Here is a 23,077-nt window from a genome sequence, read left to right as displayed (position 1 = left end):
AATCCAGATTATTAATGCCAGAAATTCATACATACAGACGTGCTGAAGGACTGTTTGCTCTCTCACTGTACTGCTCTAACATTTGCAGTCTGCACCGCGTGCTCTGTGTGAGTCAAGGGAGTTAATTGAACTTAGCCTGGAAATAATGCCACCTCCTCGTGGTGAATCAAGCGGTGTAGGTGGAGCTCTGTAAGCACCAGTGTGTAGGAGCAGCGTCAGGAGCACATCATGTGAGGCACCCGGCCACTGCTGGAGGCTCTGTGAGCAGCTGGAACTGCAGGGAACGCTGGCACAGGGATGGTGTGCAAGATTTGGAGCCACCTCCAAAGCCAGGGCTGGCAGAGCCCTTCTGCTGAGCAGCTTTGCAGGTGGTTCTACCAGCAGAGGGGTTTGACCCAAGTCGTCATTCTGCAAGCCACAAACATTGTTAAACATTGTCATGGACTGGGGAGAAGGTGGGATGTTCCCAAAAGCCTGTCAGAGCGGGATTTTACAGCAGTTGTCCTGCTGTGGATTCCCAAACAATTTTATTCAGTTGTCTCTTCCACCACGCTGTTGGTGTGTTGTGGGGATAGCACTGTTACTTCTTTGTCTTTGCAGAAAAGACTAAGAATTCACTGGTGTCAAAGGAATGAACAACTGCAATAAAATAATGGTGGTAAATAACTATTTGTCCTGGGTCTGGCTGGGATGGAGTTACCTTGCCCTGCAGCAACCCATATAGTGCTGTGCTCTGCACTTGAGCTAGAACAGCGCTGTTATCACACCAGTGTTGTGTCTATTGCTGAGCAGTGCTGGCACAGCATCAGGGCTGTCTCCAAACCCCCAGAGCCAGCAGGCTGGGGTGGGCAAGAGGTGGGGAAGGGACATCACCAGGGCAGCTGACCTAAAGGGACCAAAGGGATATGACATACCTTGTGGTGTCACAGTCAGCAATAAAAGCTGGGAAAGGGGCAGGACAGGGGAGGCTCTCATTTTGAAGATGTCCAGAGGGGGGAGTCTCATTTTGAAGATGTCTGTCCACTTAAACAACTGCTACGTGTATCGAGGCCCTGCTTCTTGGGATGTGGCTGAATGTCTCTCGTTGAGCCTTTTTCTTTCCTGTCATACCTTCTCCCTGCACTCTCCCTTTGAGGTGGGTTTGAACTTGTCTAAATCCAGGAGTAAGGTGTGAAGGCCCTTTAGGCTGAGAAGGCCAGCAGTCCCATTTCATGGCTCAGTGCTCTGACTTGGCTGTATAGGAGTGGGCAGCCCCACCATCTTCTCCAGCAACCATGTTTTATATGGGGGCGTTTGTGTAGGCCACTCTGTGAAGGGATGTGTGCGGGCACCTGCCTTTGGGAAGGGTTTTGGGCTTTGTGACCCCAAGTGGATGGAGATCTGCCTGGTGCCTGGGCTTGCAGGGCTGAGATGGACATCACACATGCTGAGCATTTCCCACCTGAGGGTTTTAGTGAACCACAGGATGCACACGGGAATATCTAGATACCAAGCTGCGGGTTTGGGATGGCGGGGCCCAGCTATAGGACATGGTTGCGTGGTGGGGTGCTGGCAGGTACACTGTGAGATGGGATGAAAACCCATCAGGTAATCCCTGTATCTGCTTGTGTGCATTCTTGTACACCGCGGTAAACATGAAATAACATCCCCTAAAAAAAGTGAGGTGGTCTAGTCCATGTCTGCTAGGGTACATGAGTATGGCTATCAGCAGTTAGTGCGACATAGCTGTTGTGCTGGAAATCTGTGCCATGCTTGGTTTGTTACCTTCATGTTAAAATCTCTACAATTTTTAGTGAATGCAGCAGTAGCAGATGCTCTATTTTAGTACAAGATTTAGCTTAGAAATAAAAAATATTTTGAATACTTATTTTGAATATGAAGCAAAAGTGTCCTGTTTTCCTTGATAGAAAGGTAGGGCTCTCTCAGATGACTTTTTAAGCAGCTCTCCCAAGTGAAGTGAATGGGGACTTCTTAAACACCAGTCATACTGTTCCATCCTCTGAATTTTACTAGGTCTACATTTTTTTTTTGTTTGGTTATGGCTTTTCAAAACATGCAGTATCCTTTAAATATATATGTTCATGTGTTAAAGAATTAATGAATAATTATTAGTAGGAAAAAAAAACACACAATATATATGGATATTTTAAAATGAGATATGGAATATAAAACATTTTTTATATTTTTTTTTGTTATAAATTATTACTACTTTTACCATAGACATTGCAATTTTAGTTCTGAAACTGCTTTATACGGTGGTCTGCGTATTTAAGCTAATATTACATGCAAAAGCAATAACCATATATATATATATATTATGTTTGTTTACTGCAGTATGTATCCCTGTTTTTAACCCTATGTAATAGGGTTCTGTTTGTTGCTTTTTTTCCTTACAGAACAAAAAATATAATAAACATTAATCAGAAGACTGGTCTTATTTATTCATTGAAATTAGAGTGTTTTCTTTTATAATTCTGTGTTTGCCTTTACTCTTGAAGATCATTCAAACAGTAGCAAGAAGAAGCTGCAGTGTGACATACCATGGCACACTTTTTGGTAGTCATTTACAAGATGCAGAACTGAGGTCCAGCATCTGGACCTGCAGCCGAGGAGTTCAGTAAATGCAGACCAGACCCTCCTCAGCAGCTGCTCAATGCTGACTGAAATAGCAGAGGAAGCAGCTAACTCAGTCAAGAAATTGGGTGTTTATTATCTTTTGAGGTTTATGCTCAAAACAGGATGCATTTTGAAGACTCCTGTTTAGGACTGCTAGTCTGAACAAGTGCATCAAATGCTCCTGCCTGATATTTGAGCTACAGCAACGTGTTTCTGTGCAGTTGGACCAAACCTGTGCATTCCAGGTTTGCTTTGTGCTTTTGATCTTTCGTTCCTAGTATTTATTTTAGCTTACTTTCTTCCCAAGTATCAGTGATTATGCATTTTGTCCCCACTCTTGCTCTCATCTCATCATATCTTTTTGTAAAGATAAATGTAACCTTAAAAAAGCTATCTCATGCCCATTCTCAGTTCTTCTGAGCTAATCTATTTACTTTTTCTTCCCCCTCAGAGCGTGGAGTATTTTCATTCTCAAATCCTACATACTTTCTCTGTCATTTGTTTAAATAAAGCAGTAGACTCATCTTCTGTCTCCCCTCACTTCCTCTTTTTCCTTCTTCCTTGAGTACTTGTAAACTTTTTAAATATTTTTCTTTCCTTTTTCTTTTTACTTTTTTTGATTTCTGTCAATCCTTCTGGACATGTTAAGCACTTCTCATCTAATTTTTTTTTGTCTTGAAATAAAATTGTAAATACTTACCAATAATGATAATTAAAAAGATCCTAGAAAACTAGTTTTTAATGATGCATAGCTACGAAGTCCTGGAAATTCAAACCTAGCCTTCATTTCTCAAAACCAGCCACTGGCACAGCTAAAAAGGACTAATATTGCAACAAAACATTAATTGCAATTGTACCAACACCAAAAAGTATGCTTGCAGTTATGCCCCACCAACGTTTGCAATTCCTTTGGTTTATTCGGGCAGCCAGACAGGATAACACATTCCCACACACCTCCGCTGTGATCTGTGGCAAAGACGGCTGTACCTGAGGATTTGCACAGACACCTCTGCATTGTCACGTCCCTCAGGACTGGGTGCCCAGCTCGGGAACTGCTGCAGTGCTTCACGGATGCCTTGTGGTAAATAGCAGTAGCAGCTTGCCTCCTGGACACACGATGTGCTCGGACCTAGTAGTCCCAGTATTCCCAGTATCCCTCTATTTCCAGAACCAGGGAGATCCCTTTGGGATGGACCCCCTGCCCTTCCCCGCTGCCCTGAGCAGTGACAGGTGCACTGTGATACATGATAAGTTTTTATAGCAGGTCTCCTTTTATTTTTTTGGTCATCGTGTGATTCAGGCAGCCAAAGTGTAGCATAGCAGGCTCTGCAGTCATCAGGCTGAGAAAATGCACTTCTGAGCAGACCATAGGCTTGTCTACATTCACTGAAATTGTTCCCTGAGCAACTTAAATACAAATTAAACTGTCCACATCACACATAATTGAGGAACAGGGATAACTGCTAAACGTGACTAAATAAATTGTTTACAGTGCATAGTTTGGATAACCTCGAGAGCAAACAGTTTCACTCTGCCTTTGTACCTCATGACCGTGTACCCTTTGGATAAATGTCGACGACAACCTGTGCATCTGCTAAAACTTGGATACTTTGACAGATGGTTTTAGAAGACACTTAGATCCTGGCTGACAGGTTTGCAGCTATCGATTACTGTACTGTCAGTCAGACACTCGAAAGCCCACGGCTCACAGAAAGAAAGCCCTTGTTGTGGAAAGAGGAGACACCCTCGCTGCAGGCGTGCCATGGGAACCACGGCCAGACTATGCTGCGATGCATCAGAAAGTGACTGTCAGAGGGGATGGGGTAAAGATGTGCCAGAATGTGTTTGCTCCTCCTATATATTATATAAGAAGCCCTCCAGAATATTGAAGAGTTGAGAGAGTATTTATCATTCAAAATCCCTTCAATATAAACTTCCCTGTAATAAAATGTAATTCTCAAGGATGCTTTCAGAGAAAACCCAAATCAATAATTTTTCTGTGAAAATGTGTGCAATATTTCAGTCACATGGCATGTAATTTCAGCATCTGTAATGGGATTTGTCTCACTGAAATGTGGTAGTTCTGAACTACACATCCAGGCTTCCTCCAGCCACCACACACGGCCAGCGTATTTCACCCCCCTTCAGACAGTTGTCAAACATACACATACAGGATTAATTATTTCCTGAGTGAGCCCCCCTGCATGCTCTGTAGGGGGAATTTTTTCCATCTAAACACCAGGCAGCACTTATGTGCTGTGCGGTGATGGAGCACAGGCACGGGTTGCCCACAGAGGCTGTGGGGTTTCCCCCTTGGAGATCCTCACCAGCCACCACGTGGGCCTGGGCGAGCAGCTCTGGGTGTCCCTGCTTGAGCAGGGGGGGGGTTGGAGCAGATGACCTCCAGAAGTCCCTGCCCACCTCAGCCCTTCTGTGATTCTGTGACTTAAAAAATTAGTTTAGAGCAGAGATCTCTGGGTTTGCAGATGCTGGGGACGTTTCCTGAAACTATAAATGGAAACGTTTCATAGATCTTGCCATTGTCTCAAAATAGCTGTGTCAGCTTGGCACATCTGGGATCCAGAGCTACAGCAGCTAGGTATACAAAGCATTTGTTCTCTTTAGTGAAAAAACTTTGCCTAAAAAAGGCTGTGGAATCAGAGGCACTCATTCAGAAGAGGCAGAGCTCTTGCGATCTTCGAAGAAGCTACTCAACAGCCTGTGTAGTAAAAAACCTCGCTGCACTGAGCCTAGGCACAGAAGTGGGAATTTCGGCTCCCACCTCTGCTCCTGGCCTCACGCAGGACCTCTGCTGAGCTGCATTGCCCTGTGTATAAGCACATCTTGGTCTCCTTACAATGTGTAAGAAACAGCCAAACCCCAAGGTTCACTTACACTGTTGCAGATCACAAAGCAGAGCAATGGAGATAAGGCACAAAACAGGGTAACTTGCAACCCCCATTTGACATTGTCTGCTGTGGGCCATTACTGGGGAAGATAACTAAACAACTGGAGAAAGTACATAAGCTATCAAGCTAACAGCAAAAGAGAGAAAAACAACAGAGGGAAAGTTTGCATCACTGAGCAGCTGTAATGCCAGCGCTTAGACCCATCTCTACTAATTCAATGCATCAATCCAACACACACCTAAAAATCGATCTGGCTGTGTGAAGGCAACCCCTCATACGTGGGGAGCACATAGTTTTTATGTCTGGCCTCTGTCAGGTTAATTTATATTTGCAGACTTTGATGAAGATGTGCTTTATTGACATAGACAGGAGGTTAAAACAACTCTTTATGCCTTCACACTGGTTTAACAGTTGAACATTGAAGAGATTTAAACCACATTCTCCTACGGCATGTGAGACCTTGGCTTGAGAATAAACTTGGAAGAGCTCATTCTGCTCAAAGAATGTTATCTATGCTATCTCTATAACCATACTGACAGTCATATAGAGATCCGTATGTAACTATGTAGATACCCATATAGAGATCCACGTTATGGATATCCCCGAACAGCCACCGCTCATCACCGTGCCCCCCCCAAACCCTGTTGGGAAGTGCGAGAAGCCTGAAGATGCTATAAAAGGCACAACCAGCACAGCAAAATGCATCTCCGATGCGTATCACCCAGTAACGTGACAGAAAATGCTTATGTAGGTTTGTAGAGCAGCTCTCTGACGGGCTGCTCGGGGCTGTTTTGGGAGGCATCGGAAGGCACTGCAGCCCCTCATTTTGGTCACTTTGTCGGGTCCCCATGGAGACGGGCTTGGGATGCCCATGGCCAACACCCTGCAAACGAAGACCCTGCCCTGCCGTAGCGGCGGTGCGGTGGGACAGTCTCGCCGTCCACCCGCCGACAGACGGAGCGTGCCGTGCCCCGTCCCGCTGCCTGCCACAGCCGCCGGCGACCAGGCGGCCGCGGCAGGTGCCAAGCTGGCCCCGGGCTCGCCATGTAGGGGAATCGCCGCCGGCCGCGCGTTTCGGGGGGAACGGGGCGCTGCTAATTTTATCCGCCCCGCCGCCGGCCGGCCCCACCGCCTCCCTCCCTGCCGCTCGCTGCCGCCCCGTCCCTTCAGCCCGTCCCCCAGCGCCCCCCGTGCCCGCAGCCGGGAGCCCCTCGGCGGGGGGACCCCGCAGCCCCCCGGGCCCGCCGGGAGGCGCCTGCGCGCTGCGGCCGCTCGCTGCCGGCCCCGCGCCTGGCGCCGCCCGCAGCCCGGCGGCGGCCGCTGCCTATTTTAGTCACAGCGCCGGGACGGGGCCGCCGCGGGGCCGGGGGCCGGGGGCCGGGACGGGACCGGATCGGATCGGATCGGATCGGATCGGATCGGCCGGGACGGCGCCTGCCGCCGGGGGCTGCGGGGAGAGACCCCCCTCTGGCCGCCCCGTCTGGCCCGTCCCGAACCGGCCGCGAGACTTTGCCGAGGGCGCCCGGCAGGGGGCACGGGGACAGGTAAGGGGCCGGGCAGCGGGCACTGGGCACCGGCACCGGCACCGGCACCGGCACCGGGTCCGGGGTCGGGTTGGGGAGCGGCTCCGCGCCCGCCTGCCCCGGGCACCGCGTGTCCCCCTCGGGTCGGGTCGCTCGGTGGCTTGGTAGTACTGAAATTGACACCAAAAAGCCCTCTTGTAGTGCTTATAAATAAAAAACAAAACAAATATATTTATATTATATATATATTTTTCGTCTTCCAAGCTGTGCTGGTGTGGTGGCGCATTCGCTGGGGACACCGCCTTGGAGATGTCCCTTTTTGGGGTGAAAGGGACGGCTTGCGTGATTTATTTTTTTTTACTATTCCAATTTTTAATGGTGGGTTAAAACCCGGCTTCGTAGGCAAGGGTTATAAGAAGCAGGGCTGCAGGGCGACAGCTGCGGTCGCAGCCCTCGGCGGGCTCTTTGTGCGCGGCGCAACCCAAGCAGGGCGCGAGCAAACGCAGCCAACACGTTCCCAGCTCCATCCCGCGTCCCCGGTGTTACCACCTGGAGCCTACGCAAGAGTGGTTGTCACTGGATGGGTATTTTTGTTAACTAAGCAGGACAAAAACACTGCTAAATTTTGGGTAACATGAGGGTGACAAATTTGTGTTATCGCCGACACGTTTAATAGAAATGAACTCTCCCCAAAGAGCGTACTGAAATCCACCTTTTCTTATATCACTTTCCCATCCACTTAATTATAAAAAGGAAACTGGTAACTTACCCTGTAATTAACTTAATTGTGCTAGCACTTTTAGTTGTCTTCAGCTCACAAAGGCACAGAAATCATTATTGATTGTCGAGACTCTCTATGCAGTTTTTGTGCTAGGAGACCATAGAAAAGTAGTTCAAGAGCTGCAGGTATGATAAAAAAAATGTTGAGCTTGGCTATTTCTTTAGACTCATAAAGCCCATCTACGTAAATGAGCTTGCAATGACTGTAAACGTGGACAAACATACTTGCACAAAGCTCTAAGAAGCTGACTTTAATAATGCTGATCAGTAAAGTTGTGGGATACAAATACTCTCAAGAAAGTGAGTGACAATATGAGTTGGATGCTCTGCGCTGTCCCATATCAGCTTGGCAAGCCTGTTCTCATAGTGCAACACAGTGCTTAAATCTTTTCTGTTACGTCTACGATTTGTGAACGTTGTGCACGTATCCACAAACCACCCTTATTTTGAAGGCATCTGTGTGTGTGACCGTCCGGGGACTAAATACTTCTGGGAATGGCTTTCAAAAGTTTGGTCTCATGTGAAGATGTCCTGAGCAAAGGAAAATCCTAGAGTAAACCCACCTCAGGTGTTCCTTTATGTTCTGAGAATTTGGATTTTTAGACCTAAAAGCACAATGTCTTACACACCTTAACATGCACACAAGAAGTTGTTAATAGGCTTTCTTGCTAACTGTACTAACTTCTGTGGATTTAATACTAATTTAATACTACGCAGTCACTGCATGTTTTCAATATTCTTTTTTTTTTTTTTTTCCGGACAACCAGATTGCTTGAGTCAGCTGAATTTTCAAACTCTTACTTTAGTAAATCTAAATCCACATGGAGGAAAATTTACAGGATATTTAAGGTATTCCTTTAATTATTTGTCATATGGTCCATAAAGCTTACATTTCACTTGATGCTATTTCCACTATTTTTCCAAATGATTTGACTGTACTATTTGTATTTTGAACTGACATGTTAAAATATATGCCCCTTTAAAATCCTACACTGTATTCTTAGCAGAAGTAACCCTACATAAAAGTTTTAAAGGTGTGATTCTGTATTTCCAATATTAAATTTTGGTATTCTGCAGTTCACCTGTTGAACAGCAGATTTTTTGCTAATACTTCAATATTAGTTGACAACAGTAAAAGTTAAGGCTAAAGAATTGGATCCAAAAGCTCCAGAGTTGGATATTTGATTTCCTGGTGTTATCTGTGGATAGCATTTTAGGGTAGAGCTTGTAGCTGTGTGTGCTGGATTTTTGTTGATTCTCAAACAAGCTCACTAATTGAAATTCCTCCGGAAGAGCCAGTGTCACAGTCTGTCCTCGTGTTGTCCTGCAGATAGGATAAGTCTATTTCTGCCGGCTTTAAAATTCCACCGCGAAGTTCTGCAGCTTTCCGACATTCCCCAGTGTGGCAGGGGTGCTGCGATGTCTCTAAGTAGTAAGTTAACATCAAATGTAATTATATGAAGACTTGAAGGTATTAAAGCTTATAAAAATTGGATGTGTGTAGATTTAGCTTCCTAGGTTATAATTTGGGCAACTAAGCAGGTGGCACAGATTTTGGAGAGTACCGACCATCCTGTTGTTGCGACTATGGATGCTATATTGTCAAAGCTGCTAAGTGATAGGTCAACATGTGTTGGAGAAACACCTTTCCTTATGCCAATTCTTGGCCAGCGGGATCAGCACCTGTGGTTTACGGGGAGTTTCGGGTTGACTGGGAGAAGAGCGATTGCCACGTGCCATACAGTTGGCAGGTCTGGTTGGGTTTCCAGTCTTCAAATGTGTGACGCTTTATGGCCAGGTGTTAGAAGAGTAAGGTAGCCTCTGTTCTCATGGACTCACTACAAAATTTGGCTGGGAAAAAAGCGAGCATCTGGAAAGCTTTGTGGATTCGTAATCAGATGCAGCTGAAATTCCTCCTGGCGCACTCTTGCACTGGCAGTGTGAACGGTTGGGGTCCGACGGCAGAGCTGCTCTCATGACCTGTTGCTAAACTTCATGTGCAGGAGCTGAAGAGGGGTAGGAGCAGGTGTGGATGGTGTGTGTTTAATAACTGCACTGTGAATTTGCTTGGGCATCCAGGGTATGGGTAGCAATTTGGTGTTAAATTTGTTTACACCTTTTTGAATGACTAACGTAGGAATCAAAGGAGGAAAACAAGCTCTTCAGAAATAATAAAATTATGGTTTTTTTGGTTAAAAATTAGATATTATTTTTCTTTGAAAACCATTTCACTCCAGGGACTGTACACTATGTCCTTGCTAGTGTTTGATCCTGCAAAATGTCTCTGTGTACTCTGTCATGTGCCTTATCTGTGACAGGCTCTGGGCTTCTGAGAGGAGCTGCAAGAGGGCTGAGTTCTTTCAGCCTGATCAGAAATCTCCCTGATTTCTTTCTTCCCACTGCTTTCAAAAGGGATTTCAAGCAGTTAATTTCATGGTTAATTTCTGGTTAATTTCAGGAATTGTCCAGCTTGCATGAGCCCTGTACACAAGTTGATTGGGGGGAAATAATAAAAAGAGCGGATGGAGCTGAGGCAACACAAGCACTCGCAAGTGTCAGAAAGATGCTGAGTGTGTTCCCGTCGGCAGGAAGCGTGGGGTGCATTGACCGTGTCCTGCAAGTCTGCTCAGCAGCTGAGTTACGTGGCAGTTAGCAAGCACACAAGGTGGGGACAGGCACCGTCTCTACAGAATTTATTTGAACACAAATCCCACCATGTTAGGCATTATAGAGTCTATCTGCTCAGTGATACAGGCATGTGTTTCCTTAGTGAGAGTCAAGCACGGCTCCGTATCAGCTCTCCTGCTGCAGCAGCAGGGGATCACACGTACTTTGCTGGAAGCAGCCTATCTAGAGGTGGTAGTATTATTCCAGCTGGAAACTGGTCCATGTTCAGAAGACCCCCTGGACTACTTGTAACACCGAGTTCCTTACGGGGACTGGCTTCTAAGATACTAAAGGTAGTGTCCTGAATCCTCCCCCATTCTCTTTGCAGTTTAATAGGGTGTTTTTTGCTTTCTTCGGGGAAGATGTTTGCCCACAGAAATCGTCTTTTAATTGGTGCAAAAAGAAAATACGCTGTAATAATCATTGCTATTAAAACAAAGCCTATGTATTTTCAGATTGGGAATCAGAGTTTTTTAACTCTCATTTTCTCCAGGATTTCCACAAACAACCAGAGGTTTTGCAAGCTTGCTTATGCTAGGTAGACCAAGTGCTTTCCCTGAAAAACTAGCAACTTCATCAAAACTTAGCACTCTGGCTGTCTCCGCTTCTGATTTGGTAGCATCTGATCAACTGGGAGGAGAAAGAGTAATATTTATTTACCGTTCTCAAAAGAGATTTGCTGGGTGGTGGTGGTTTTTTGTTTGCTTCCTTTTCGCTTGTGTGGTTGGCTTTTTTAATCAACCAGACAGCATTGTTCCTCCTTGAGGACCTTCCACTCCTTATTTAGAAGAACAGCTTTGTGTGTCCTAACGGAGGCTTACGCTACAAAAGCCTTTCTTTTTTTTTTTTTTTTTTTACTTTCAGTTCTTACGTAGGTTGTTAAGTTCTCTTACTTACTTACTTACTTAGCCTAAGACCACGGGCTCATTCAATAAGTGGGAAACCAAAATATGGTTGTTATTTGTGTAGAACTAGGAGGAATACTCTGGATGTTTTACTGAGCAACCAAAGTTATAGTAACTAGCATTCAAACGTTGTTGTTTGCTGTTTGCATACAGTCCAAATTTTGAAGTATAGAATGCTTCAAGCCTAACATTTAGGCGAAAAAGAGACAGTAAAGTATTACTGAACTAGGTCTAGCTTGCCCTCTTGAAGCATTTGAAGATTTTTGCCTGAATGATAATGAAAAATAAGTTATAGAAAGAGAGAGAAAAAAAAATAAATCCATGCCTGTGTCTAATACATTTTGGTTTAACGCGTGGTCTTCTTTTTCTTCTCTCTGTCTCCTTGCAGGGGTCTTCAAGATGAACACTACAGCGATTAGCCCACTCACTGTTACTCCACTAGGTTTTATTCCAGACCTAAAAAATGCCACCCTTGTGCCTTTCAATGAGACTGCATGTGAAAACTGGAAAGAGATTCATCATCTTGTTTTCCATGTGGCAAATATTTGCTTTGCGGTTGGACTTGTTATTCCAACTACTCTGAATTTTCATATGATTTTCCTGCGGGGCCTGCTCACCATAGGTAGGTGAGCATGCTTGAGTATTTTCTACATGAGAATGCTTTGTATAATAGCAGGAATCTATTTTATGATAAAACTTTGATGGTTGAGTTTACCCGTTCATTTTGCCCTTTTTATAGCAATTATAGGATAGTTTATCAAAACAGACTGCAGTAATGACCAAGGGTCTCAGTATTGTAAAACCTTTTGTCTGTGTAGCTCTCATTTAAAATCAATGGGACTTCTGCACAATCTGAGCATGCCAATTTGGACTGTAGGTCATCTTGCATTTTGAGCAAATAGGGAATCAGAATTCGTCAAACTGAGGTGGAAGCTGGAAGCAAATGTACTCTGTGGGCAGCAGGAGGTCTGGTTCTGATGGATCTGTGTCTTTTGCATTGATAACCACACAGTGTTACTCCTCTTCAGTACCTCCAGGTCCAGTGTCCTCCTATTCATCTTAGGCTAAATTAGCAGCAGATCAAGAGTGATCACATGTTGATTTTTCTGATCCATATGTACGTGCTGCCTCACCTGTCAGACAAAGACAGAATATTGAGCTCATATTCAGCATTGTCTTCAGGGAGAAAAGAGGAAAGGGAAAATGTATCTGTGACATCTACAGGCACCTTTATTGGACATGGCTGAATTTGGCCAGTTGGTTTACATTTATCTGAGAGGGACTCACTGATGCATAACCTATCATTTGATAAGTACTGTCTTTGTAGGCTAAAAATAATATCCCTAATCATACAGCATAATTTATCTTGTAAAGCAGTTGTCACAATTCAAAGTAAAGTAACTAAAAAAGAGTAAGCATTTGAAATTTTCTCTTTGAAGAGAATTCTGGTTCCTGCTGTAACTTTGTCAAAATGCACTCATGACATGCTTCCTTTAAATTGTCAAAAATATCCATGTATAACTTCAGGAGGTTTTTGTACAACTACTGCTCACTAGGTAGATATGATTGTCACTGATATGGACAACGAGTATTTGTTTCTATGCTGCTGTTTGTCTAATTAATGCAATACAAGTAATCAAGTTTTGTGAGCTATCATTTCTACAGCATTTTAGTAACAGACCATCATGGGCAGCGCCTTCCTGCTTTCCCTAGTCCTGACCTGAATTCGTGTTGCTCCGGTATTGTAGTCCTGTGCAACAGGACTGCAGTCGGCTGTCAGTCTGTTCCTAGTGCCTGTTGGTAGCATTGCAGTGATTAGCTCCTGCTACCTTTGCATGCATTGATCCACAGAGCCTAGGTGTAATAAAGCTTGTAGAATATATTGCTTCTGAGTGTAATTGCACGCAGTGGACAAAATCTTGATGGCTTTATAAGAATGTGTTTATTGGTCAGTGAAAGTTAACTTCCTTTTTTTATTTTTGCAGGATGTGCATTGTTCATCATTTGGGCTACCCTGTACCGTTGTGCCTTGGACATAATGATCTGGAATTCTGTATTTTTGGTTGTCAACCTTTTACATTTCATATACCTAGTGTATAAGAGAAGACCGGTATGTATAACAGCGAAATTGCATGAGCACTCTGGTAAGATGCAAGAAAAAGGACGTTCCTACCATGCTTGCTGTACAAACCTATCAATAAATTCCACAGGGGTTATTTTGAACTAAGCCAGCTACTTCAGTAAGGATGCAGACCATGAGTATGCTCTTAGCTCAGTCAGATTCAGTACATAAATATTTTCCTGAAATCCATATTCCTGAAAAGTGATTTGACTTTAGAAGTTACTGGTTTTGTCTGTAGTTTTGGTAGTAAGGAAAGGGTTATGGGATTTCTTTGCAGAGACCGGCTTGGGTTCTGTATGTGTTTCAGTCTTTTTCTCGTTTTCCCCACCCTCCCACCCATAAACGAGTGTGCATAGTCATTTAAATTTTTCTATCTCGGAGAATAATCTTCCCAGTTAAAGAGTGAGGTCCTCTTTTGTTCGTATTTAGAACAATTTTCATTACGTTTATATGTCATCATCAAGATAGATGACGAAACTGCACTGTATTTCTGCTACTCAGCCATCACCATGCTGTCCAGTGCACCACACAAAGTAACACTAAAAGAGAAAGGACTGTAGGTCGTGGCTGTAACTTTCCTCTCCATTTCTGTACACCTTTCCCAGTAGCTGTGGAACTAAAACAGAATGAAGGTGCTCAGAACTCAGACTGTATACCGTACAAATGTGGTGCAAGACCACATCTGTTCTTATACAGAATAAACCATAATTCTTGTCAGAGAACATTGGGAGAAACAGACAGATAGACTTTTGTGTACATCTTCAAAAAATGCTGTGCAAGTTAAGGATTTCAATAAGTAGAACAAGTTGTCAGTAGAAGAATTAAAGAAAATGACAAAAAATGAGAGATGGTAGAAAGGCTGAAATCTTTACCAGTATGGCTAAAAACAGCTGCAGAACAAACTTTGACAGTCCACAGGTACTTGCAGACTTAGGCAACCACACCATTTGAAAAGAGGCTAAAGATTAAATTCTGTCTTGGACAGTGAGAGTTTTTAAAGTTGTGTTAACAAGTGACAGATAGTAAGTAGTTGAAATCAGCTGTATTTAAAATGGTTTCCTGCATGTGTATGCAAACTCTACACATTCCACCATGATCCAAATGTGGTTTTCCACCAATTCCATGACCAAAGAAAGTGACATGGTGGAATTTTAAGTTTGCTCTTTCTTGTTTGGACACGTAAAACCCTTCTGGCATGTCTATATATGTATGTCGTAGGAAATCATTTAACCCTGATCTTTGTAGATGTGTACACTCATCTTTCAAAATACTTCTTGTAGTGGTGAAGCTTGCAACACTTAGTTAAGATAGATGCCTATACAGTTGCATACTCCAGATCTCAACCAGATCCAGGGAACATAAGTGGGGAGCTTGAAGAAACGGTCTTCCCTATGAAAACTTTCTAGCTGCTCTTTCTGCTGGGACTGGAATTACTACAGGAAGAGCATTCTTAAAACAAATGTCAGTTCTGTTGACTTTAAGAATGAATGACTACATCTTGACATTCTCTATAATCCTGGACAGAGAACAAATTAAAATCTTGAAACCACCACCACTGATGCCTTTACTAAATCTCTCTTTCCCTCAATCTTATTCAATATTAAACTGCTTTCTAAAGACAGAAATGTTCAGGCAACAAAAATGTTAAAATGTAGGAGGAATATCAACTACTCGTAACTGGGAAGTGCTCTACACAGGCATCAGCTGCGTTCTTATGTAGTCTCTGTCACATACTGACACTGAAATATTACATAGTTCAGGACATAAGCACTTCCAGAAATGAAAGGCCTCTGAGAGGAAGCAGATTACACTTGAGTCTAACAATTAAGAGCACTTTCAAAGAGTACAAATAATGTGTTGTGGCTTCTACTTCTGAGACAGTAAGTTTACCTTATGAAAGAGGAATGAAGAACTGGAGTCATCTTGTCTCGCTTTGACAGAGTCATAGAATGGCTCAGGTTGGAAGGGACCTCAAAGATCGTCTAATTCCAACCCTCCTGCCATAGGCAGGGATGCCACACACTAGACCAGGTTGCTCAGGGCCTCATCCAACCTGGCCTTGAACACCTCCAGGGATGGGGCATCCACAACCTCTCTGGGCAACCTGTGCCAGAGAGGTTGTGGATGTGGACTCAGAGAGGCCTCACCACCCTCGGAGTGAAGAATTTCCTCCTAACCTCTAATCTAAATCTCACCTCTTTTAGTTTAAAATTATTCCCCTTTGTCTTGCCGTTGACCGAACAAAAAATTGCTCTCCATCTTTTTTATAAGCCTCCTTCAAGTACTGAAAAACTGCAGTAAGGTCACCCCAGAGTCTTCTCCACGCTGAACATCTCCAGCTCTCTCAGCCCTTCTTCCATAGGAGAGGTGCTCTGGCCCTCTGATCATCTTTGCTTTCCTCCCCCGGACCTGCTCTAACAGACTCACATCCTTCTTGTGCTGGGGGCCCCAGACCTGGACACAGGACTCCAAGTGGGGCCTCAGAAGGGCTGAGCAGAAGGGGACAATCATGTCTCTCAGCTTGCTGGCCACTCCTCTGTTGATGCAGCCCAGGATGCAGTTGGCCTTCTGGGCTGCAAGCATGCACTGCTGGCTCATGGCAAGCTTTTTGTCCGCCAGAACCCCCAAGTCTTTCTCTCCAAGACTCTCAATGAGTTCTTCTCCCATTCAGTGCTCATGTCTGGGATTGCCCCAATCCAAGTACAGCACCTTGCACTTGGACTTGTTGAGCCTTATTAGGTTCACATGGGCCCACTGCTTCAGTTTGTCCAGGTCTGTCTGGATGGCATCCCTTCCTTCTGTCACATCAACCACACCACTCAGCTTGGTGTCATATGCAAACTTGCTGAGGGTACACTCAAGCCCACTGTCTATGTTGTTGATAAGGATATTAAACAGTACCAGTCCCAGGGTTATACATCTGGTTTAAACTAGTTTGTCCGGTGTCATTCAAGCCACCTACCTAGTACCTGTTGAAGGTGTGATATTGCCATCTGTCTCCAGTGACTAGAGAACAAGCATGCACAACCATTGCTAACTACTAACCTACCTTTATATACTCACAGTTAGGTGAGATGCATTTCATTGCGGCTTTCTAGCAGTATGAGGAAAAAAATTCACTTCATGCTAATCTAAATTGTACCACAAAGGAGAACTGGAGTCCAGAGTCTGGTTTTCGAAATATTTTTATTCCTGCCACTGTAAGAGTGGTCTGGGTCCTCAGCATCTCTGAAAACTAGGCTCTAAATTCTTAGTAAATTGTGTGAATTTAAATAGTGGAAAGTACATGGAAGCAGGGTAGTATCCCAAGCAATGTATAAATTGCCTTTTTACAGGCTATGAACAGCAAGATTACTGGAAGAAATGATGCCTGGTAGTCACATATGTCTTTTTAGCTCTCATACAGATTCTGTTTACTACGAACTTTCAGGCTGTTTTTTTAGTGTTTTTCTATAAAAAGCTAGAGGATGCCAAAAAAAAAAAAAAAAAAAAAAAAAGTTAGAAACAGATTTTGAATTAGATTTTCTGTCTGCATCTATTATACTGCCCATCACAAAATCAATTTTATTTAGTCATCCTCACAAATCACATTTTTAAGGAAATAAAAGAATGGAAGATAATTACAAGTTAGCCATATTACAAAATGAATAATTGATATTTTCAGTTAAATATTTATTTTATTAAACATGGCATGCTAAGTAACAGTGAATTTCTTTTCTGACCAAAAGATTATTTCTGCAGTTTTGACTCCTTGGAGCTTTACAGATTTGGCTTTTCCAGTCTGAGTGGAAGCTGAAAGAGTCTAATCAGTGTCTCTACAGAGCTCTGACTCGGAGCTTTGGCAGGATCCCAAAATATTTCAACCATTGCTGAACAAAACATTACACCTACCCATATGGCTCATTTGGAATATGACCCACAGGCATGACTGGAGAAAGAGTCAACTGTGCTTGCAGAGGGTGAATAGTCTGTTACAAGGAGGGCTATCCAAAGTGTATCTACAGTGTCCAACCTGATCGGTCTTTAGGAAAGTAGTTGCGGCTGTTTTCTTTCCTAAGTATTAAACACACAAGGGAGATCATGAAATCTGAATTATGTGCTAGTTAAGGGAGTGAATTAGCACTCTAGGGCCAAGTTATCTCCTCATGTCCTTATTGTTTTGAATTCAGGAGTCTTGGGAGCTACCTGTATGTTTATCAGGGAAAGGAATTTCTCTCTCTTCGACTTGCAGTGCTCATGGATAGAAAGAGGTACAAGTTAAATTGGTATGGGTCCTAAAAATGAGTGAGTTCCTGGAAAAGCTATGGACCAAACAAGTTGCCCAACTTCACATGTATATGGAACATATTTTGAAATCAAACAATTCAGGGCAATCCCCAACACAAGAGACATAGACATAGTGGAGGGAGCCCAACAAAGGGCCACGATCATGAAGGGACCAGAACATCTCTCCTATGAGGCTGAGAGAGCTGGGACTGTTCAGCCTAGAGAAGAGGAAGGTCAAGTGGGATCGTGTCAATGTGTATAAATACCTAAAGGGAGGTTGCAGACATGCAAAGATGACAATGCCAGGCTCTTTTCAGTGGTGCCCAGTGATGGAACAAAAGGCAACAGGCACATACTGAAACCTGAACATAAGGAAACACTTTTTATTGTGCAGATGATGGAGCACTAGCACAGGTTGCCCAGAAAGGTGGTGGGGTCTTCATCCTTGGCAATGTTCGGAATCTGTCTGCACAAGATACTGGGCAATGTTACTCTTCGTGGCCCTGCTTGAGCAGAGGCTTGGACACGATGACCTCCAGAGGTCCCTTCCAAGCTCAGTTATTCTGTGACTTTATTGATCATCTTGTCTGAACATTTGCATTCCAGCCCTCCTCTTCTCAGTCCTGTGGCAGAGATGATATTATAGGAGAAGGGAGACATGTAACAAAATCCTGCCAAAGCAATGTAATAGAATGATCCATTTAAATGTTTTGAGGAGACAGTAAGTCACAGTTGATGGAGGTATATGTATAGACAGATCAAAAAAGTTAAACAAAAATAGAATATTTTAACATTGTTGTGGGTGGCAAATGTACACAAAGTTAACAGTAAGTTCAGCTATGTATAAGCAAAAGAAAGTTCTCAGGAGCTCTCAGAAGAATTTTTTGTATTAAGTCCTTGGAAATAGGTATTGGTGTCTGTTTTTCAAGGCCACATAGAAATCTCTGCAGTTTATAAACTTGCTTCCACTTTCCATATTTTGAGGATGTTTGGGTGAAAAGTGAAGACTGCAGGTTTGGGATGCTCTTGTTGAGCTTTTATAGAAAAATAAAGGCTGCAAAGACCATCCTGAAAGGTTATGAAATTATAATGTCAAGGTCACATAAGCAGCCTTATCTCTTCCTGTGAAGAAATTTAATAAGTAGCTGTATCCTGTTTCTCAGGGATTAACCCACCATCTCTTCTTGATTGTCAGTTCCAAAGTGATTCCCATGGAGTTCAGTGGCCCATCTGTGGGATGGATGGCATCCAGTGATTGAGCTTGTGGGTGATAAGCTTCAAATATGGTTCCATAAGTCTGGAAGGTTTCTGTTTCAGCTCAGTTTGTTCTAGATTTAAATAAAAAACATATAAACCTTAATGAATTTTCCAAAAACCTCTGTTATGCTTGATTCACTATTCAGCACTCATACGTCATTCTTTGAAGAGCAGCGCAGGGAGGATTTTTGGTATGAAATACGTAGGTTTTGTAGGGGTTAAAGACTATTATTTTAACCCTAAAATAGTCTTCTGGGGAGGAAATAGTATATACTTGACAGTTGGAAGCTCTCATGGGCCTCAGTCAAACCAGGGCCTCCCACGATCATTTTGGACCCCTTCCACCTCCAACCACAGGGTGCTCAGAAGCTTCTCAGTTGGCACTGTTGGCTACCATCAGCTGAAAAGTGACTCCTGGACTCCTGTGCTGCTTTATTCTATCTTTCCCTTTTTCTAATATTAAAAAAATAAATAAATAGAAAAATGCATAAACTTGGAATATTCTCATTTGTTGAAGTGGTGACATTTTCTTCTTTTTCTACCTTTTTTCTTTGTTGCTTTTCCATTTTTCTTTTCTATGTATACATTATTTTTTCATGATCTGTTGCTCATTCTTCTAATTTGTTTGTTCAAGCTGCCTCTGCTTTAGGGGAGGCAAGGACTCTGTCTCATTCCCTGCTGCCTTCATTCAGGAAAGATCTCCAGGCTTGGGATTTCAGCCAGCTTCCTTTCCCTCATTGCTGCTGCCTGAGTTTGGGTGGGCTCCTAGATGTGGGATGTTCAGCTGGCATTGCTTTTTTCCTCCCTCATCACACGTGGTTTCAATATGATGGGTTTGTTTTTCAGGACTCATAGTCCTGCTTTTCTACTGCAAGTCAGCCAAGAAGCTAAGGGATGAGAGGCTCCCAGGAGAGTCTGAGAGATGGCCAGAATGTGTTGTGGATATGGTGTGAAAAATGCAGGCAACCTCATTTTTTTTTCTGTGTAATTCTCATCCAAGTTCTATTCCCTGTTAGATGTAAAGAAGTCTCAAAAGACTCCTTGTGTCTGATTTACCATGCCACTTGCGGAGAACAGCATTCTAAAGCACCACATTGCCAGCCTGGCTGGCTCTAGCTAAGGCTTTGGCCACCCTGCCAAAGGCATCATTGTGGATAGATGTCACACATTGGCTTCTTCTTTTCTTGTTTAAACATATGAAAGACAAAGATATTACTCAGATTTAACAGCTAAAGCATGCATGCAGTCTTTTTTAACCAGTCTGTCTCTGTATTTATGTTTATTTGTGTTTGCATTCTAGATCAAGATAGAGAAGGAGCTCAGTAGCCTCTACAAGAGAATGTTCGAACCACTCCATGTGCCTCCAGAGCTGTTCCAGAGATTAACTGGGCAATTTTGCAACATTCAGACTTTAAAGACAGGTCAAGCTTATGCTGCAGAGGATAAAACATCAGTTGATGATAGGCTGAGCATCCTGCTGAAGGGGAAGTAGGTGCTATAAAGCTTGGGAATGGTCTTATGTATTGTGTGGTGGTTGAATTCATTAAAAAGTTGTTTGGTTGCTTGCTAGTTTTGTAAATGTTACTGTTTCTTGCATGCTATGGTCTATAGCCACATAGCCTCTAGCCATAGGCTATTTTCTGACACTATTTTCAAATGACAGTGATGTGTCCTACTGAAAATACATTGTGCATCAATGTGTGTGTACAGCCATATTGATTTTAATGGAAATTATATTCATACAATACCACAGAAAGTGTCTTCCAGAACAAGCAAGAAGTTTGTTCCGGTTTTGGATATTTTCGTTATCCTTAATCTTATCCTCAGTGCATTCTCTGGGTTTAACGTTAAAGAATATTGTTCATGAGGGAGGGGAAGACTAACCCTCCAGCTGACTGTAAACCAAGAGGCCTATTGAAATTGGGTCAAGTGCACTGCCCAGACCTGGCTCACAAACCCAGATGAGAAGGTAAAAATCCCCGTGGCCAGGCTGTAATCTTGAAGGTCTTGCTAAGTTCTGGCCAATATTTTAAACAGTCTTTGTAGATGGCAACAGTGACATCAGGTTTCATGGTTTTCTTTGACTCTGAAGTCAAAGCTGCTCATCACTGTGAAGCTAGTTATCTAAAGGAAGCCTGATTCTGGTGTGACTGTGGAGTCATTACCCTTCAGACCTTTTCCCTTTTGAAAATCAGTGTTTTGAGGCTACATACCGCATCAGGCAACCAGAATTGGAATCAGAGGAGATTCAGGCAGAAAACAGGTTGGTTCTTTGGCTGAAACTCCAGAATAAATATATATTTTAGCCTGTTACTTTCCGCATTACCATTGTCAATAATCATATTCAAATGATATCAAATAAATTGACCTCTGTGATTTTAAAGTGATATTTTGTACATTTTTATTTCCAGAATGAAGGTCTCTTATCGAGGGCATTTTCTGCATAATATTTACCCCTGTGCCTTTATAGATTCACCTGAATTTCGATCAACTCAGATGAACCGGGGTGAGAAATTCCAGGTACACTTTGGTTTAAGTCATATGCTGCCTTTCTAGTACTGGTGTTTAGTGATGGCCCATATCAAGAAAAACTTTTTTGAATGAAATGCTGCAAAACAGTATTATGATGGTGTTTACTGAATAGTTTGTCCTTTGATATTCTGTTCTCCCTTTTTACTGTTCGCAAGTTTATTTTGTATTAAAATATCATTCAGGAGAAATTATTTAAGAGAGAGCTTTACTGGAGAAAAAGATGATGCAAGCAGTCCCTTCACTAGTTCAAAAACCAGAAAAAGAAAATTAATTACAGTAAAGTTTGGTGTTACTAAAATGAAAGATTTGTAAAATGCAGGAACTAATAGTTTGAAATTGGTATTTATCTAAAGGTGTTAAATGCTTCTATCATCTTGAAAATTGTTAAAGCAGCATTAACTGAAGGTGATCATACTGCTTAGAATTAAAATATTCATATGGGAGCAGTAAGGATATATATCTTTAGTGGTTTAATTATGCTAGTACATTAATGAATATCTTATAGCTTGTAGTAAAAAATACTATTACTAGAGAAGGTGTTTTTTTTCACATACTATTGAAATCACTGTTTTGCTGCCTCTTACTTTATATTCTTTAACAGTGTCTATGTAGTAATTACTGGACTGTGGCTGGACAGGATACATCCCCGCTGATACCATGGCAGAAAGGGAGGGAGAAGAGTAATGCGGAATGTAAAGTCAGTGACTGATGTAACATGTTCCAGTCAAATATTAGGCTTAATGCCAGAGGGAGATACTTGTCGAGATGTATTCATTTCACGGCAGCAAGGCATCCTGCAGGGCTGCAGACCACTTGGTACAATCTATTTCTCTCATAAATGGCTAGATATGAATCAGTTCTGCCAAAGGGAAAAAACTCAAAGCTGTGCCTGCCTGAAAAATTATTGCAGTCTAGTGCAGTACACATCCTTCACTCGTGAGATTTGCTAGCTGTTTGCCATTTCGGCGTGCTGCAATATAAATGTTTTCGGGAGTGCCATCGAAGTAGGATGTGAATTTCGTCTTAGGGACTCCATCTGCTGGCAATGCTGACAAGTTCCTCCCAAGCTTGTATTTCTCTGCCTGTTTACTGTTATCAGACAGTTAAGTTAAAACCTGAGTATATCTGACAGTTTTCCTTAGACTTTCTATTTTCTCTTAGGCTTTATATATTTTTTATTTGTTTTAAGGAGGCAAAGTTAGTCTGTGATAGTACAGTGCACCTCTTTTCTTCCTAGATGACTGACTTCATCTTGTAAAACATGCTGCAGTATCACAGGGCTTATTTCTGTGTGGCACTGCCCTCCACTGGCACAACTGTACAAATCTGATGAGTTGTTTATAAATGCTACAGCCTGCCTAGAGAGGGTGTAAACTAGACTGCAGCTATCAACAGCAAAATTGTCAATAACTAAGCAAAGAGGTCCCTGGATCACGTGCTAGAAGGTAGTGCTTGTAAGATCAAAAGGTCTGACAAGGAAGAAAGAGAGATTAAACTTCT

The 23,077-nt window shown here is 42.9% G+C and overlaps 1 protein-coding gene across 4 annotated transcripts in view; it reads left to right on the top strand.

Annotated features, from left to right (window-relative positions):
- Positions 1 to 6,740: 6,740 nt before the first annotated feature.
- POPDC1 (popeye domain cAMP effector 1) overlaps positions 6,741 to 23,077 on the top strand; it is a 30,650-nt gene continuing 14,313 nt past the window's right edge. The window contains exons 1-6 of one of the 4 annotated variants that reach the window (XM_082757905.1): positions 6,748 to 7,069; positions 10,287 to 10,493; positions 11,789 to 12,022; positions 13,386 to 13,510; positions 20,346 to 20,533; positions 21,457 to 21,565. In XM_082757905.1, coding sequence (XP_082614031.1) covers positions 11,800 to 12,022; positions 13,386 to 13,510; positions 20,346 to 20,533; positions 21,457 to 21,565 — 645 coding nt within the window. In that variant the 5' untranslated portion in view covers positions 6,748 to 7,069; positions 10,287 to 10,493; positions 11,789 to 11,799. Of the gene's footprint in view, positions 7,070 to 8,595; positions 8,678 to 10,286; positions 10,494 to 11,788; positions 12,023 to 13,385; positions 13,511 to 20,345; positions 20,534 to 21,456; positions 21,566 to 23,077 lie in introns of all 4 variants that reach the window. The other 3 variants (XM_082757906.1, XM_082757907.1, XM_082757904.1) reach the window with 3 other exon arrangements.

The sequence above is a fragment of the Aythya marila genome (assembly GCF_965140915.1).
Source record: "Aythya marila genome assembly, chromosome: 3".
NCBI lineage: Eukaryota > Metazoa > Chordata > Aves > Anseriformes > Anatidae > Aythya > Aythya marila.
The sequence above is the reverse complement of the archived record's forward strand: the minus strand, read 5'-3'. Positions and strand labels throughout refer to the sequence as shown.